The sequence below is a fragment of the Callorhinus ursinus genome, unplaced genomic scaffold (assembly GCF_003265705.2).
Source record: "Callorhinus ursinus isolate GAN/ISIS: 27379988/994484 unplaced genomic scaffold, GSC_fseal_2.0 scaffold15, whole genome shotgun sequence".
In the NCBI taxonomy this organism is placed as follows: Eukaryota; Metazoa; Chordata; class Mammalia; order Carnivora; family Otariidae; genus Callorhinus; species Callorhinus ursinus.
The window spans coordinates 24,417,363-24,435,612 of NW_027397077.1; the positions used below are offsets into that span (position 1 = coordinate 24,417,363).

General features: G+C 39.6%; 1 protein-coding gene across 1 annotated transcript in view; it reads right to left on the reverse strand.

Annotated features, from left to right (window-relative positions):
* The window catches only part of LMOD3 (leiomodin 3), a 12,783-nt gene extending 3,995 nt beyond the window's left edge, over window positions 1-8,788 (reverse strand). Inside the window, exons 1-2 of the mRNA XM_025884726.2 lie at window positions 8,360-8,788; window positions 4,267-5,634 (exon numbers count right to left, since the gene is read on the reverse strand). Of these exons, the coding sequence (XP_025740511.1) occupies window positions 4,267-5,634; window positions 8,360-8,653 (1,662 nt within the window). The 5' untranslated portion in view covers window positions 8,654-8,788. The remainder of the gene's footprint in view (window positions 1-4,266; window positions 5,635-8,359) is intronic.
* Between the last annotated feature and the right edge of the window lie 9,462 nt (window positions 8,789-18,250).

The following is an 18,250-nucleotide window of genomic DNA, read 5'->3' on the forward strand; positions in this document are numbered from 1 at the left end:
TTATTTATTTAAAAGATTTTATTTATTTGACACAGAGAGAGAGAGACAGTGAGAGCAGGAACACAAGCAGGGGGAGTGGGAGAGGGAGAAGCAGGCCTCCCGACGCGGGGCTCGGTCCCAAGACCCTGGGACCACGACCTGAGCCGAAGGCAGACGCTTAACGACTGAGCCACCCAGGTGCCCCGAGGAGGTAGCATTTAAACCAAGCAAGTGTACAGATTTTCCTTTATTCTTTGCTATCAACTTCATTTCAAGAATCTCAGGCCAGAAGCATGGCATGGGGAGAGAACAGGCATTGAAATGAAAAAATACAATTAAAAAATATAAACGGACTGCTTGATGGGATATGTTTTGCTTATGCAAAAATACTATTTGCAAGTCCATGAGAGAAAAATAGAAAACAAAAAGGAAAACAAGACTAGCTAAGACTAAATAATTTGTAAGTATGTTTTTGGACATTCAAGATTCTAGTTAGCAGTCTCTATTTTTAAAAAATCACAACAAAAATGAAATCTTGCCATTTGTAATGACGTGGTTGGAGCTAGAGGGTATTAGGCTAAGCAAAATAAGTCAGTCAGAGAAAGACAATTATCATATGATCTCACTGATATGTGGAATTTAAGAAACAAAACAGAGGAGCATAGAGGAAGAGAGGATAAAATAAAGCAAGATGAAATCAGAGAGAGAGATAAACCATAAGTGACTCTTAATCATGGGAAACAAACTAAGGGTTACTGGAGGAGAGGGGGTAGAGGGATGGGGTCACTGGGTGATAGACATTAAGGAGGGCACGTGATGCAATAAGCACTGGGTGTTATACAAGACTGATGAATCACAGGCCTGTACCTCTGAAACCAATAATACATTATATGTTAGTTAATTGAATTTAAATTTAAAAATATTTTAAAAAATCACAACATTTCAAAATTACGCTTTAATTTTAACCTCCTACCTGAAAACCCAGGGGTTTGGAGGGCATCTCTGTCCACAGCACAAGAGGGGGAGAGAACAACCTAAAAACCTTTAGTTTCACTTTTCCCAAGTGAGCGCTGTTATGTCTCATTTGACTAGCTAAAAATATCCCTTTCTGCTGGGACTTTGCCATATCATCACCAATGTCGTTTTCAATATTTCACTCAGTCTAAGGGGCACATTTTGTGACATTTCCACAGCCCCCAAATCAGAAAGCATTTTACAATCCGTAAGCTTTACAACAGCTGACTGCAGATTCAAGCACGAACACACCACGGCCTTCTGCAATATCAGCACTTCCATTAATTACACACGCAGATGTATTGCCATTTCGAGTAGCTTTTTAAAGAATGACAAAACCAACTTGACAAAATGTGATGGGTACGTAACAACTCTTTGTACTATTTTTGAACTTCTGCAAGTCTAAAATGATTTCAAAATAAAAAGACTATCTTTTAAAAAGATCACACTATGATTCAGCATGAAAGCAGAAATTTATTATGTAGCAAGGCACACAACTTGATCAGTGGGGAACAAAGGGTCATTAGTGAAGTGAATCTTGGTCAGTGGGATGATGCATTTGCACTTTTTTTTTTTTTTTTTTTTTTTTGCGGAGCATCTTACAGGACTAACTGGATGAAGTTGTGTGACATTCTCTATCTTAAGTACATGCAAGGAGACATCTCTCACAGGCTAAGCCAGGCAGGTAAAAGAAGGAGAGATTGCCAATCCCTTGGAACAGAGAAAAGACATTTCAAAGCAGAGGTTGATATGCAAGACCATCATTCAAAAATTGTGTCAGAGTTTGCTTTGAAGCACGTTCCTTTCTTAGTGGACATTAAGCACAAACAAAACACAGTTTAAAATTGATAGCAGTTTAGAACTAATTGAAAATTAAAAATGTAGCGATTAGCCAGGGATTACGCTTTTGTCATTATCCTCATAAATTTATTTTAATGTTTTTTGTTCTAGAATCTCGACTCAAAGTTGAAGTGTTTTCAGTTGACTAAAAGGAAGAGTGTGCTGACTGTGGAAATTACAAAACCAAGACCCTAAGTTCGGTGAGGTCAAGACTGTGCCTGCCTCGTTCACCGCTATATCCCTGCCCCTCTGATGGCACCTGACATGCAGGTGCGCTACAAAAGTATATGCTGCATTAACGAATAAGTGAATGGGTAGAATGAAACAGACTCCACGGTAAGCAGACTTGCTCAGTAGAACACTCCCTCGGAAGGCAGGGAATTGGGTCAGATAATCATCTGAACTTCATTCTCTCTTCTACTCTGAATCCACAGGCCACCTCTAATGTAGATTTTTAAAAACTTCTCTTAGGGCACCTGGGTGGCTCAGTTGGTTAAGTGTCCCGACTCTTTTTTTTTTTTTTAAGATTTTATTTATTTGAGAGAGAGAGAGAGAGAGAGCACACTAATGGGGGGAGGGGCAGAGGGAGAGGGAAAAGCAGGCTTCCCGCTGAGCGAGGAGCCTGATGTGGGACTCGATCCCAGGACGCTGGGATCGTGACCGGAGCCAAAGGCAGATGTTTAACCGACTGAGCCACTGGGGCATCCCGAGTGTCTGACTCTTGATGTCAGCTCAGGTCGTGATCTCAGGGTCATGAGATCGAGCCCAGCATCCAGCTCTGTGCTGGGCGTAGAACCTACTTAAGATTCTGTCCCTCTCCCTCTGCCCCTCCTCCCCCTGCATGCACTCTCTCTCTCTCTCTCTCAAAAATAAATAAATAAAAATTAAAAAAAAAACAACTCCTCTTCAGTCTTTTCAGACTGTTATTTTCTGATGGTACAGCCTCCCAGGCAGCTTGGATATGCTTTACCAGTGACTGGTTACACAGTGACAGAGCTAGTTTCTCTCAAATCAACACCCCCATCCACCCCCCTACAGGGGTCTGGCTGCCTGGAGAAGAGCAGGTGCAGAAAGTCTTGATGTAGTACCCAAAGGGCAGGCAAAGAACTCTTGCCTGACCTCAGGGGACCTTCTAGTGTTCTGGCTTCTACCCTAGGAAGAATCAGAATCCCTGTACGACATAGTGGAAAGTCTTCTTTGATTGAGAAGAATGGAATGCTGTCAATTCTGCATAACCAGGAGATGAGAATAAGGGATATACATCTGTGTAACACATCTTGAAGAAATTGTGACTCCCTATGATGAAATAAGAGATGGACTATTTTGGCTAAATTACACACTAGATTTTAAAATAATATAGTTCAGGGGCGCCTGGGTGGCTCAGTTGGTTAAGCGACTGCCTTCGGCTCAGGTCATGATCCTGTAGTCCCCGGATCGAGTCCCGCATCAGGCTCCCTGCTCAGCAGGGAGTCTGCTTCTCCCTCTGACCCTCTTCCCTCTCGTGCTCTCTCTCATTCTCTCTCTCTCTCAAATAAATAAATAAAATATTAAATAAATAAATAATAATAAAAAATAAATAAATAAAATAATATAGTTCATTATCAACTACCTGTGACTTTTGGACATACTCCTTTCAGATTCCATAAATGCTATCTTAGTAATGACAAAACTATTATTTCTTCAATTTTACCTGCAAGGAATAACACATTTTCATGTATCAGCAGCAGTTAATCGTGGATCACTGTAAACATTAAAGCTGAAATAATAGTCAAAACTCCATTAATTCATGGTGATGCTAACCTGAAGTTTACCATTTGTCTGTCCACCTAAAAAAGTGAAGAGTATATGAGTGCAGTTGCAGGTAGTCTCTCTTCATCTACTAAAAAAGAACCAACTATTTTTAAACATTTTGGAAGTACTCACTTACTTACAAGTGATGGGCCTAATTTAGGCTTTGTCCTTTATTATTCCCACAGCAGGTTCCTCGAGATCTCTGAAGGTCAGCTCTGTGGCTGGGATGAATAAACGCTTGACCCTGGGCCTGGAGCTGAATTTCAATGTCAACTCTACCTCTTTCTAGCTCTCTTTCCTATACATGGTATTGAACTTCTCTAAGTCTCAGTTTCTCTTTTATAAAATGGGGAGAATAATAATACCTACATCATAGGGTTGTTAAGATGATGAGTTAATTCATATAATGCATCTGACCTATAGTAAGTGCTTAATAAATGTTAGCTCTGAATATCACTGTTATAAAGTTGTCTAGATGTATGCACGTCCTTGGAGCTAATTAGTAATTTTGGTTCCCTGGTAACGCTGATGGGCTTGCTCCAGTTAGTCACCACTAGTGAGACTCTCCATGTGTTAAAACAAGCAGGGGGAGAGGTGTGATACACGGGAGCTCATTCACCATTTCTCCTTCCCTCTACTTACGGGCTTAAGATAGGCGACGTTGCTGTGACGAATGTCATTCAAGAGCTGATCTCTGGGAGTGATTTCTACCAACGGGGGTGGCCTATTTCTCGGCACCGGTTTGAGCGTTCTGATGACATCTTTGAGGTTGGTCTTCTCAGGTGGTTCTCTGGCCTCGGGCATCCGAGACTTGCGCTGGATCCTCTTCAGCTTCACCACTCGGAAGGAGTCAGGGTCCGTCCTGTACTTCGGAGGCTGTGACGGCTTCTTCATCGTTTCATTCTGTCGACCGAAGGGGGCCGCTTGGGGTTTGGGAGGCTGAGGAGGAGGCTGGAGGAACTCCCGCATCCTGGGATCGGACATGGGTCCCCCCAACCTCTCCCACATTCCAGGTGGCAGGCCCAACCCGTTCTCCAACATGGCTATCAACTTCCTCTGCTCTTTGAACTGCTGCTGCTTCTGTTCCTCTTGTCTTTTCTGCCGTTGCTTGTCCTGATTCCTGGTGAGCAGATTGGTTACCACCATTCTGGGACCTGGGAGCTCAAAATGGTAGCCCATCTTCAGGAGAGTGGTGTTCGCCTTCAAGAGCCGGGAGATTTCCATTTCGGCTTGGTGGCCCAGCATGTGTCTTTGATTGTGAAACCGAAGCTCGGTGAGCGTCTCGTTGAACTGGAGGCACCGCATGATGGCCACAATTCCTTTACCTGTGATGAAATTGGACTCGATGTTGAGAGTGGTAATGCTCCTATTTTCCCGCAGCATGTTCGCCAAGGCGAACGCGACGTTCTCGTCCGCGCCCACGTTCGCTAAGCTGAAGGTTTTGATGTGTTTGTTTTTCTTCATTGCATTGACAAAGTCCAGTAACATCTCCTTGGGGATGTTTTCAATGTTGTTCAGGTTGAGCTCCTTCATGTCGGGGTCATTCTGTCTAACGCGCCTCAAGCTCCCATCCAGGTCTGTTTGGTTTCCCGAAGGCCTTGCACTTACTTTTAGAAAGCTGGTATCTAGAGTTAACTTCTTGGGATCTAGTTTTGATATTTTTTTCTCACCTTTTTCTTGGGCCTCTGGTCTGTCTTTCTGTTCTCCAAACGCCTTTACTTGTGGGCGGCTGCTCTCGCCATTTCTGATCTGCTCCCTTACCTCGCCTTGCACTCCTCTTTGCGGCTTTTCCACACTCTCCTCGCTGTCATCTTCTCCTTCCTCATCTTCATCCTCCTCATCGTCTCCTTCATCTCCTTCACCATCAGCATCATCGGTTTCTGGGACATCGTCGCTGCCTTTTGATTCTCTCTTATTTGCAGCGATTTCATTGTTGAGCTTTTCTTTTAGATACTGGGACCCATTTTTATTACCTTTGTCTACTTCTTCATGCTGCTTTTGAGTGTCCACCTAAAAGAGAGGTTTATGTGGGTTAGAACGCATGGCAATGGAGAAACAGGAAGCAGAGCAGTTGCTACCGGAAATAAGAGATTTATTAGGAAGTGAAAAAAGTAAGCAAGTAAGTGGTGGACATTCTTTCCTGCTTTGTCAAAGATAAGTTGACCATAGAGTTGAGGGTCCCTTTCTGGGCTCTCGATTCTGTTCCATTGATCTATGTGTCTGTTTTTGTGCCGGTACCATACTGGCTTGATGATGACAGCTTTGTAATCGAGCTGGAAGTCCGGATATGTAGTATCCATTTGTGTGCATATACATATATAAAAACGCATATACAACATATAAAAGTGTATAAATGCATAAGAAAAACAAGCCTGTTGTAATGTTGACGCAATTAGTAGTTCTCTCTTAGGAAGAGAGGGAACCATTCAGGTAACTGGGAAGGGTGTGGCGCCTGGCGGGCTCAGCTGCTGGAGCACGTGACTCCTGATCTCAGGGTTGTGAGTTCAAGCCCCACTTTGGGTGTAGAGGTTACTTTAAAAATAAAATCTTAAAAAGAAAAAAAAGATGACCGGGGAGGGGACGCATTTGGGGGATTTTCAGTTTTCACATTATATAATTCTAAAGTGTTTGAATTTTTTTTAAAAACAAGATACACATATTAGTTTTGTAAAAGAAAATATAATCTAAATAAAGATGAACTTTTATAGCCATACTACAGATACATACAAACACATACTTTCTGGTTGTCTTTATCTCATTCCATACGGTAAAATGAAACCTAATTTTGGTTTTGGGTTCTGTATTGTTTTTTAAAATGGTGTTCAATTCTAGATGTGGTCCAAAAATTATTTGCTTTGGAAACGTTATGGAGTTATCGGTCAATACACTGAAGTCTTTGTTTTATATATAGCCAAATAGGCATTTTTGTGTTCAATAGTCCTGGGTTACACAATTTACTTGTTGCCCTGAATAAAATTTACATTCCCAGGATATCTGCTAATCTAGTATAATGTGTATATCAACTTTCCCTGAAAACATAATATATTGTGGGAAAAATGAGAGCACTATGATACCCTGAAATATACCAAAGACCTAGACTTGGATTTTTTGTCTCCTCAGCTCTGTGACAACAGTCCTGACTACTCCAAGGACGGGATCACAAGTCCAGTTTCTTTTGAAACAAAGTATCTAGGGGGCAGTGCCAGCTACAAAAGAGGGCGGGATTATACAGACATTTAGAAACAATTGATTAGTCTAGAAAGAAATTAGCAGTCTCTAAACAATGACCTTTATTAGATTCTTGCCCATCAATTAGTGTGTTTTCCTATACCACATGTGTACCTCATAGGTGTCATTTCGAAAGCTGGTGTAGCATTTTCAAGCAAGAACTTGATCTTCTTGCTTACAACATATTGTAGGTTGGAAGTGACAGTTGACAACAGTCATCCTAACCACCTTAAAGCCTTCCCCACTGCATTTCTCATCTGTTCCAGCAGGGGGAGCCAATCATCAAGCTGTGTAAATTATACCAAGGAAAGAAAAAGTGTTCAAAGTACCCAATTAACTTTTTCTGAAATTTGCATTCGGATAGAATTAGTTTTTGCTCCAATTGTATAATATGTTGACTCCAAATATCTGCAGATTGTATCCTTAACTCCAACCTGACCAAACTAGCAATTTCTTAAGTTTAGTACGCGTTAGTACGCGTTTAAACTCTTCTGACCATGAAACCAGTTTATAAGTTTCCTTAATTACAGCCAGCGTGAGAGCAATGTGACAAGATTTAGCTGTACCAGCAGGCATAACTTAAAGAGTCTTTACCTGTGGGGATCTTGGTCTTCCTTTGGCTGTGTCATTTTTAAGTGGAACATTAAAAAAAAAGTATGCTGTGATATATAATAGGTTCATAGATTCAACCACGACTCTAGTGTTCATATAATAAATATATTTCAGAAAGAAGGTCTTTACAACAACCATCTAATAGCTATCAATTTCTAAGTGTATTACTGATATCCAATAAGCTGTGTTAATATGGAATTTTGGGGGTCATTTAACTTGGTTGAACTGCAGGTTATATGGTAGGACTTCAGAAGGGCTGTGACACCCTTGCAGTTGTATGTGAAATACTGCCTATGAATGTATAAGCAGAAGGAGGGGTACAGAGCTATCATCAGCTTCTTAGAGCAGCCTTTGCGCCAAGAAAAAGGAGTTAAGGACAAATGCTTATAGGTTATGAGTTAATTCATTAAATATCCTGTCTGTAGAATCAGGCTTTCTTACACAGTGAACCCCACAGCCATTTTTTTAAAGAGACATTTAGGGGCGCCTGGGTGGCTCAGTCATTAAGGATCTGCCTTCGGCTCAGGTCATGATCCCAGGGTCCTGGGATTGAGCCCCACATCGGGCTCCCTGCTCCACGGGAAGCCCGCTTCTCCCTCTCCCGTTCCCCCTGCTTGTGTTCCCTCTCCCACTGTGTCTCTCTCTCTGTCAAATAAATAAAATCTTTAAAAAAAAAGACATTTACACAAAAACTACCACTTTTCCTTCCCCGTTATACCATGTAAGTGTTTCAGGAAGTTCCCATCTGACATCAGATGAAATGTTATGATTTAATCTAGCAGTGGCCACCAAACAAGACCAAACATGAAGTCTTGAGAAATGATAGTTGCCCCATGGACACCTGTCGCTCGGGCCCAGGCAGCCGTTTCTCTGCTGTACACAAATTCCTGATTACCTGGGATGGCACAAAGGTGACAGGGACACGTTCGTCTTCCAGCATGCGTCTGGATGCCTTTTGCCAATACATATAATCCATAAGAGACTTATGGTCAAAGTTTCCCGTGGGTGGCTTGTCAGTCTGATCCTTCTGAATCATTCCCACGGGAAGCCTGGGGTCAGGGGCCATCACTTCCATTTCCGACTGCAGTTTTCTCAGCTCTTCGGGGGACAAGTTGGCCAAGATTTCATCTTCATCAATCTCCTCGTCAAAAAGTTCTTCTTGATCTGAATTTCTGCTGTGTTCTGACATGATTTTTTTCTCCTATATTTTTCTCTGTTACTAGAAAAGGAGAAATAATCAGACTCTCAAAATATTAAAAAACTCTCAAGGAATCCCCCCAGTGAACAAACATTCCAGGTTAACATTGCTTGAAGAGATCTTCCCCTCAAGGATCCCGGTGGTGTGTGCTGAGCAGCTAGGCGGGGGACTGCAGCTAAGCTCACGCCGTATCTATATTAAGCAGCGCTTGGCCGGATTGGGTCAATTTATGAAACTACTGTGCCGCTCTCATTTTGGCAACTTGAGTCAGCTGTGCAAATCCATCTGACATTTCAGTGCAGCTGCTGAGGTCTGCCAGTGAGTAACAGGTCTAGAGAAAATCTACAGGAATAAAATCAGTGCTCTTCCTATATACTGTCATACCCTAATGCATGCAGCCCACACACATACCCCAGCACTACAGGGGAGACCATGTCCTTTTATTTAGATGACTAAAGCAACTTACAGGATTTTGGAAGGAAGATCCAACCAGCGACTAGAGTTCTACAGAAGTGAAAATTTCACTTGCGGGTGGAACTCGAGCTCTCAGGGCTTCCCTCTTCACTCCAGTGTGACTCTGGAAGCAAACCAGCACACAGCAGAGCAGAGGTCTGGCTATGTTACTCATTCCCAGCGTAAGCTGAACCTTTGCAAGACATCCTTATTTGCATCTAGATCCTGTGATCTAACAGATGAGGACAACCAGCACTTGAATTTCCACTATAAGCGAGGAGTCTAATATTGTAAATAATTTGTTTTTCTTACTAAGTATCCATTAAGCCAGGATAAATTAAAGTGGATCACAAATGAACTGCAACAAAACCCCAAACTGTTAAAGTGCTGGAAGAAACCATGAGAGGATTTTTTTTTAGTATATCCTCAGAGGGCAATATTTATCCAAATGACAAATGCACATTATTTTTTGACCCAGCAATTCCTCTTTTGGGAATGTATCCTATAGATATACTGTAGATGGGGTGAAATGACAGGTGCACAGAATTATTCAATATAACCGTATAGAACGGTATGTATTGTATGCTGTTATTTGTATATAAGGGGTAAAAGAATATAGGCATATATACAAATTTTATCAACATAACAAATCCTTGGAAAGATATACAAGAAACCATTACCCTCAACACTTTTGGAGAGAGGAGCAGCTTGTCTGGGAGACAAGACTAGGAAAGACCTTGTTAACTGTATACCCTTTCATAATTACCAACTTTGGGACTTTATGAATATAATGCTTAGTTAAGCATTTAATGCTTACTTCAATGCTTATCCAATGCTTATTTGTACATTTATTGTACAAAGCTTAAGATAACACAGGGAAGTATAAAGAAAATAAAATTTTTCTCTTATGTCATCACTAAGAGCTACCACTATTAATATTTTGGTTCATCATTCTAGTCCATTCTTCCAGGATATGAACTAAATAATCTTTTGTCATCTGTTTTTTTTTTTGACTTACAAAAATCAGGATTTTTCCATAGCATTTTTTTCTAACTACATAATTTTTAATAGCTCTCTGTTAAGACTCTTATATGGATATACCATAATTTATGTAAGCAATCCCCAACTGTTGAATATTTGGACTGTTTTCAATTCTCACAAGCACAAGGAGTTCTTTAATAAACATCTCCTGTAGCTAAATAATTATACACATGTAAGATTATTTCCTTAGGATAAGGTGAATATATCCTAAGAAGTGAAATTGCTGGGTCCAAGAATATGAAGAAATGGAAGGGTTTTCATATGCCTAAGTGATCTGCTCAATATTTTTGCAAATCATCCCCAATACATATATATTAAATTATTTGCAAGTTACATATATAACTATGGTAATATATCATTTATAGATATTATATTTATAATATACATGACCAAATACTCTTAAATATAATATTTATAATTATAAATGTTAATTTTGACATATGTTTTATTATATCTACACACACATACGGCTTTATAACGAAACATATGCAGAAAAATCAAATGCAAGAAGTCTTAAATGGATGTTCTAATGTTTTCTTCCTATCCCAGTTATTTATTTTGAACACCCCAAGGTTGAGAAGCTTTTCATTAGATATGGCTAAATGACTCCCAAGAAATTTATTGCCAATTTACTTGAATGATCATGTTTATTTATTTTTTTAAAGATTTTATTTATTTATTTGCTAGAGAGAGACACAGCGAGAGAGGGAACACAAACAGGGGGAGTGGGAAAGGTTGAGCAGGGAGCCTGATGCAGGGCTCCATCCCAGGACCCTGGAATCATGACCTGAGCTGAAGGCAGACACTTAATGACTGAGCCACCCAGGCGCCCCTAATGATCATGTTTAAAGTAAAGAACACAGGTGCATAGTGGCAACACGGCATTGGCCTCTTGCTGTCAGGTCTTCCTACTGTCCCTGTAAAAGGGACAGATGTGCATGGCTTCAGGAGGCAGGAAGGCAGACCACTTGGCAGATAACTCATTTGCAAACCATCATTTCATAGACGTCATTTAACAGTGGTCTAAAGAGACTTGACCAAGAAGAGTCCTGTGTTCAAGGTGGTTTGGGAAATGTAAAATTCTGCTTTTGCCTCTTAGAGATGTGTATAGGACCTGAGTTTTTAAACACTCTGAGAAGTCACACACAAAAGAAACCAATTTGTTTAACCCAATATTCCCCAACTTCATTTAATTCATGCCTCCCCACCCCCACAAAAAAAGTCATTTATTAATATCCTGTGTAATTAACTTTGGGGCATACTGATCTAAATACGAAAGAGAAAGATCTGGCATCAATCTGCTGGGTTCATGTTCCAACTGAACTTTTCAGTGACTATGTGCTATTGGACAACTTAGCCCAATTACCTCATCATATAAAAGGGATCAGAGACTAATAGTTACCATATGCAGTTATTGAGAGAACTACATGAGGTTATATATAGATATACAAATTAAATAGGATTGTGCATGGCACAACGCAAGCCCTCAATAAGTGTTAAATATTACTAGTCTTAATCTTTCATGGATAACCACAGAAACATTTAAAGAAAAACAAAGGCAATTACAAAATGTAACACATTTTATAAACCACTTCCATGGGAGAAACCATTGTATTAATGTCCATCAACAAAGGGCTTGAAAAAACTCATTGCTTTTACAGAAAGCAAGAGGCTTTTAGATGGGACTGTGTATAAGGAAAATAGAACACCACCATTTGCATGTTAATATACAGCTCTCCCAAGAAAAGGATCTGAATTGTTGCTTGTAAACGTTCAGATTTAAATTCTCTGATGGTGACCAAATGTTTCTGATGATCAAAAGCAGATTGAGGAACTGCTGTAAGGGGCGCTCTTTCAGCTAACTTCCAACCTGCTGAATAGTTCAGGAAGCAAGTACATCTCTCCCAGCGGCTTCCGCTGTGCATTTTACTCATATGCTGACAGAGAGGGTTTTGCTGGTGTAATTAGCCTCAGTTGACTCACAGATGATTGAGTTGTGCTTTCTCTTAACGATGTTGTGCAGTTGCCATCTCAGCAGCTTCTCACGTCAAAATCCAACCACCATACCCAAAGAAAGCAGCCTGCAGTGGGACTACTGAGTTTTCTAGCCAGGTAGGGCATCACAGATCAGAATCTCTGGCAAAGTTTACAGAGTGCACTGATACCCTGGGGCCCACCCAGAAGCTACTCAACCAGACTTTTCTGGTTTAGGTTCAGGAATCTGTATTTTTTGAAAGCTCTCCAGGTGATTCGGATGTGTGAATAAGCACGGGAATGACAGGGCTATGGCAAGCCACCCATTTTACAGATCAGGCTCAGAGAGCTTAAGGAACTGCATTTGATGAAATTCACAACACACTACCCCCAAATATAGCACCTTGGAATAAGGAATATTTTAAGCTGAAAATGTTTCAGAAAAGGCAGGTGCAGGAAGAACTCTCTGACCTCTGCTTGCCGGCGCTCAAGCAGGTCCTAAGTCCCTCATCCGAGAGGTGCCCTCCCTTTACATGGAGCAAAGACAGCACTCCAGGAGGAATCCAAACTGATAAGCCTTGCTAAATTTCCCCCAGTTTACTACCTTTAGCTCATATCCTTTTGTCCTGCCACATGTTTTTCCATGATTTTCTACTCTTCATTTAAACTTAGCAAAAATAACTCAGGTTTAACGTTTCTTGGGGTATTCATTTCCATATGAAGGCTCCAGTGTCACATAAAACTTAAGTACATTTGTATGCTTTTCTTTTGTTGATCTGTCTTTTGTCAATTTACAGGGTCTCAGCTGGAGAACCATGAAGGTAGTAAGAAAATACTTTCCTCCTCGCCTACACTAGGCATGTCAACTCTGTGCTTCAGTTCATTAGTCTGCAAAAGTGGGATGATAATTGTACCTACTTTAGGATTTTTTTTAAAAGATTTTATTTATTTTGAGAGAGAATGTGCACACACGATGGGGGGGTGTGGCAGAGGGAGAGGGAGAAGCAGACTCCCCGCTGAGCAGGGAGCCCAATGCAGGGCTCGATTCCAGGACGCCCAGATCATGACCTGAGCCAAAGGCAGACACTTAACTGACTGAGCCACCCAGGTGCCCAAGCTACCTTAGGATTTTTGAAAAACCTAAATGACACAATCCATGGTAAACACTTATTTAACATTAATTATTATAATATTTTCACAAATAAAGTGTATGAATTTTTTCTGCCTAGAAAGTGCCTGATTCCTAACAAATATTGTTCAAGACAGAAATAAATCGCTGTTCGGCTCTATTCTTTCCAAATAGCACATAGAACATGTAAAAGAAATATGTAAAGCTTGACACATTTATGAAAAATCCTGATGGTAAAAGGAAGCACTTCTTCCTTTGATCCACTTATTTTTCCATCCCACATTTATTCAGGATGGGGAAAACTACGGAGAAGCCACATCCTCCTTCAGCCCCGAGCACTAGCTGTAAATGAACACAACTTCTATAAATGGTTTCCATATGTCGCTAAATAAATCAGTTCTGTCCTGTTTGTGGCACCCTATTCTCTTATGCAATTTCATCTGGATCACCAACATTCTGCTCACTGACTGCAAAGTGCCTGAAGACTTTGGGAGAGTGAAATAAATGCCTGGCTCTCTCCTCAAATTTCCCTGACCCATAGTTGCATTGCCTCGGGATGGACTCCTAAATTTACGAGGCAAGTGTTTCTCTAAAGCCAAAATACCCAGCCTCTCTTGCTTTTACCAGACCCCAGAGTAGCTTGAATTACAAGAGGATATTTACTATTTTATCTTAATTGTTTTATAAGTCATCTCAAAATTGTGAAATTGAATTCATTTGATTTGGGTTTAATTTCAAAGGTGAATTAATTCTCTAGACTTCTGAAGGGTGTGAGGATATTTTTTTTAAGATTTTATTTATTTATTCGACAGAGAAAGAGACAGTGAGAGAGGGAACACAAGCAGGGGTAGTGGGAGAGGGAGAAGCAGGCTTCTTGCCGAGCAGAGAGCCTGATGTGGGGCTCGATCCCAGGACCCTGGGATCATGACCTGAGACGAAGGCCGCCGATTATAAAGACTGAGCCACCAGGTGCCTGGGTGTGAGGATGTTAATGCACTACTCCCTATAGGGCTACTACACTAAGTATCACCATTACTTACTACGGCTACTACTATTACTACTATTGTCGCTACAATGTTTATTACTGTTGCTATTAATACGACAGCTGACAGCTACTACTGCTGCTATTGATTTTATAGCCACTTGGGGCACCTGGATAGCTCAGTTGGTTAAACGACTAGACTTCGGCTCAGGTCATGATCTCAGGGTCATTAGATTGAGCCCCGAATTGAGCTGGTGTCAGTGTTGGGCTCTGCACTCAGCAGAGAGGCCGCTTGAGATCCTCTCCCTCAGCTCCTCCCGCCATGTTCTCTCTTTCTCAAATAAATAAAATCTTTTTCAAGAGAGAGAGAGAGAGTGAGAGAGAGCACAAGCAGCGGGAGAGGCGGAGGGGGAGGAAGAAGCAAGCTCCCCATTGAGCAGGGAGCCGGATGCGGGGCTGGAGCCCGATGTGGAGCTTGATCCCAGGTGACCTTAAGCCGAAAGCAGATGCTTAACTGAGTCACCAAGGCGTCCCAGCTAGAGAGATTTCTTAACCCAAAGTTTAGAACATCCCAATGAGAATTGTGAATTTCTTTTTTTTTTTTAATTAGGATACTAGAATTGTAGTGAAAATGAAGCTACCCAAGAGATTTGAGGAAAATACAAGAAATAAATAATCCAATCTTTAAACAAATCACACATCAGTGTGAGCCTCCTATCATTAATTTTTGGTAAACGTTTAAGATAACTGTGAATTTCTAAATTGAGAAAATAGTCTTTTCCGAACTGATGACCACAAAAACTTTTTACCACAGGGCATATTATAAGAGTAATGTTCCTAGGGGCACCTGGGTGACTCTTGGTTGAGTCTCCAGCTCTGGATTTTGGCTCAGGTCATGATCTCAGGGTTGTGAGATGGAGCCTCGCATTGGGCTCCATGCTCAGTGCAGAGTTTGCTCGAGAGTCATCATTTTCCTCTTCCCCTCCCCCCATTTGCATGCTCGTGCATGCTCTCTAAATAAATAAATAAATGAATAAATAAATAAATAAATAAAATCTTAAAAAAGAGTAATGTTCCTCATAATGCATTTTGTGACATGTTGACCTAATCAAGTCAAATAAAGAAAACAGAATGTATGTATTTACATAGGAAAAAAAAGACTGGAAAGAAATACTCTAAAATGTTACAAGTCAAAGTGGAGGCATTACTAATGCTTGTATTTTGTTTTGTTTTTTGATCCAGCCTTTTCTACATTTTCAGAATAACAAATAAATGCTGCTTTTACTTTTTAAAACACAGATAATAACCCCAGAAAATCTTTAAGTGAATTTCAGAATAACTGCCTTAATCTTGTCACTTGGGCTATGAATATCCTGCTAAAACAGGTAAAAAATAAATGCAGGTCTGATCAGACACATAGAACAAAATACTTTAACCCTTAAATCATCAGCATCTTTTAAAACAACTCATTCATATTTTTCTCTGACATATGTAAATGCAGCAGGCAATGTCAAGATTTTCTTTTTGGATACCTCACAAATATGACATTCTCCAACTACTTTGATAAAAGTCTACATTCTCGAAGGCAGAGATATTTTAAAAACTTAAAAACTGAGAGCACGCCCAAGATTTCTTGATGGCTGTCTACAACACATTTTGCTATAAGGAGATTTCTTTAATCAAGCTGCACACTCACACTCAGTTAAAAGCAAAGGTGATTGTACAACATTGTGGAATGTACTTAATGCCACTGAACTATATACTTAAAAATGGCTAATCTAGTTAATTTTATGTTATGTACATTTTACCACAATGACAAAAACTAAGGGTAGTGAAATAAATTTAGGTAGCATATTTTATTTTGAAAGATCCTCACAACTTTCAATATTTGTAAGTGTGCTCACAGGGACACCTGGGTGGCTCAGTTGGCTGAACTTCTGCCTTTAGCTCAGGTTGTGATCTTGGGGTCCTGGGGTGGAGCCCCGCCAGCGTTCCTGCTTGGCGGGGAGTCTGTTTCTCCTTCATCCACTCCCCCTGCTTGTGCTCTCTCTCAAATAAATAAATAAAATCTTAAAAAAAATTAAAAAATAGAAGTGTGTTCACAGAATTATTTATTACAGTGACCTGGAAACAACCTAAATGCCCAACAATGGGGGACTAATCAAAGTATATACTATTCTTACCACCTAATACCTCAAAACCTGTTTTAAAAATTGACATAAAGTTGTTTTATTATGGAATCTTATCTAAAATTTATGGAGTGAAAAATGCCTGTTATTAAATGACATAATGTGTTAAATTTAAAAAACATATAAATATAATCCACCTATATTTATTTTATATATAAACATAGAAAAAAGTCCAGCAGGATCTATATCAATATGAAGCAGGGATCCTTGATTTCTTCTTTAAACATTTCCAAATTATTTGAATTTGGAAGTGCATATGTACTTTTGTGATCAGAAAAATCATTAAACCATATTTTAAGTGTATATTAATATATAGGTAATAACCTTACAGGGGTCACTTTTCATCATTAAAATGTAGGCCATTCTGTATGTGCATTATCATGGAGGGGTTAGCATGACTCCCTGTTTTACTATGTTTAAGTGAAAACTTAAGAATAGGTTATACATGAAACTGACATGACATTGTAGATTAATCATACTTAAATAAAAAAATAAAGTGTAAAAGAAAAAACAGGGATCATTTTTTTAAAGGGAAAGACAAAAAGGAAATGGGTCAGGGAGTTTAGGGGGAAAAACCAGCAAAATCAGTATTTTGAACATGTGTTGATTGCAGATTAAGTGAATTTATAGATTTTGATAGACTTTTAAAATAATCCTATTTAATATGTTCAGAAAGAAATACAACTTCTCTTTCAAAATAATTATAAATTACCAAACAAGAAAATGTAAAAAAATAGAAATCTTAGAAATAAGTATTATAGTTATGGGAACAAACCATAGGATAAACTCCAGCTGGACACAGAGTGTATTTCTGAATGGGAACATAGAACTGTAATGTTCAGAATATGGCATGATTCTAGGGCTCCCACATTTTTTTAACAGAAATTCCAGAATAAGAGAGTGGGGAGAATGAGGAAAAAGCAGCATCTGAAGAGAAATTATTGCTTATTTTCCAGAAATGAAGCAAGATCTAGGTCCTCTGAGTGAAAGTGTTTTCTGAATACTGAGCAAAATAAGTTTTGAAACATTTAAAACCATCTGCAATTTTAAAACATCTGCACCTCGCCATACTTCAACAACTTGTAGTAAAACTAGAGAACTTCAAAGAAACTACCTGAGAGAAAAGACATTATTTACAGAATAACAAAAACTAAAAGTGACAGTAGACATCTTATTCATAGTAATGGGTGTCAACAGTCAATAGAGTGATATCAAAATATGCACGGGCAAGAGAATCACCAAATTCAGGGTAGTGGCTCTCTCTGGGCAGAGAGAGAGGAGTAAAAGCAAAAGGTAACCTAAGACCTCAGTGCTAACGATGATATTTGACTCATTCAAAAACTATGTGAAGCACTGTTGATGGGCATGTAAAGTGGCACAGCCACTCTCGAAAACAGTATGGCAGTTCCTTAAAACATTAAAAATGGAACTACCATATGATCTCACAATCCCAAGTTTAGAAGTATATCCAGAAGAACAGAAAGCAGGATCTCAAAGAGGTATTTGCACGTCTATGTTTATGACAGTATATTCACAGTAACCAAGAGGTGGCTATTGAGCCAACCCAAACACCCATCAACAGATCAATGGATAAATAAAATGTGGTATATATATATATATATATATATATATATATATCTAATAGAATATTATTCATCCATAAGGAAGAAGGAAATTCTGTCACATGCTGCAACATGGATAAAACTTCAGGACATTATCCTAAGTGAAAAGAGCTAGTCACAAAAAAACCAAATACTGATACTGTATGATTCCACTTACATGAGGCATCTATAGTAGTCATATTCACAGTCAGAAAGTAA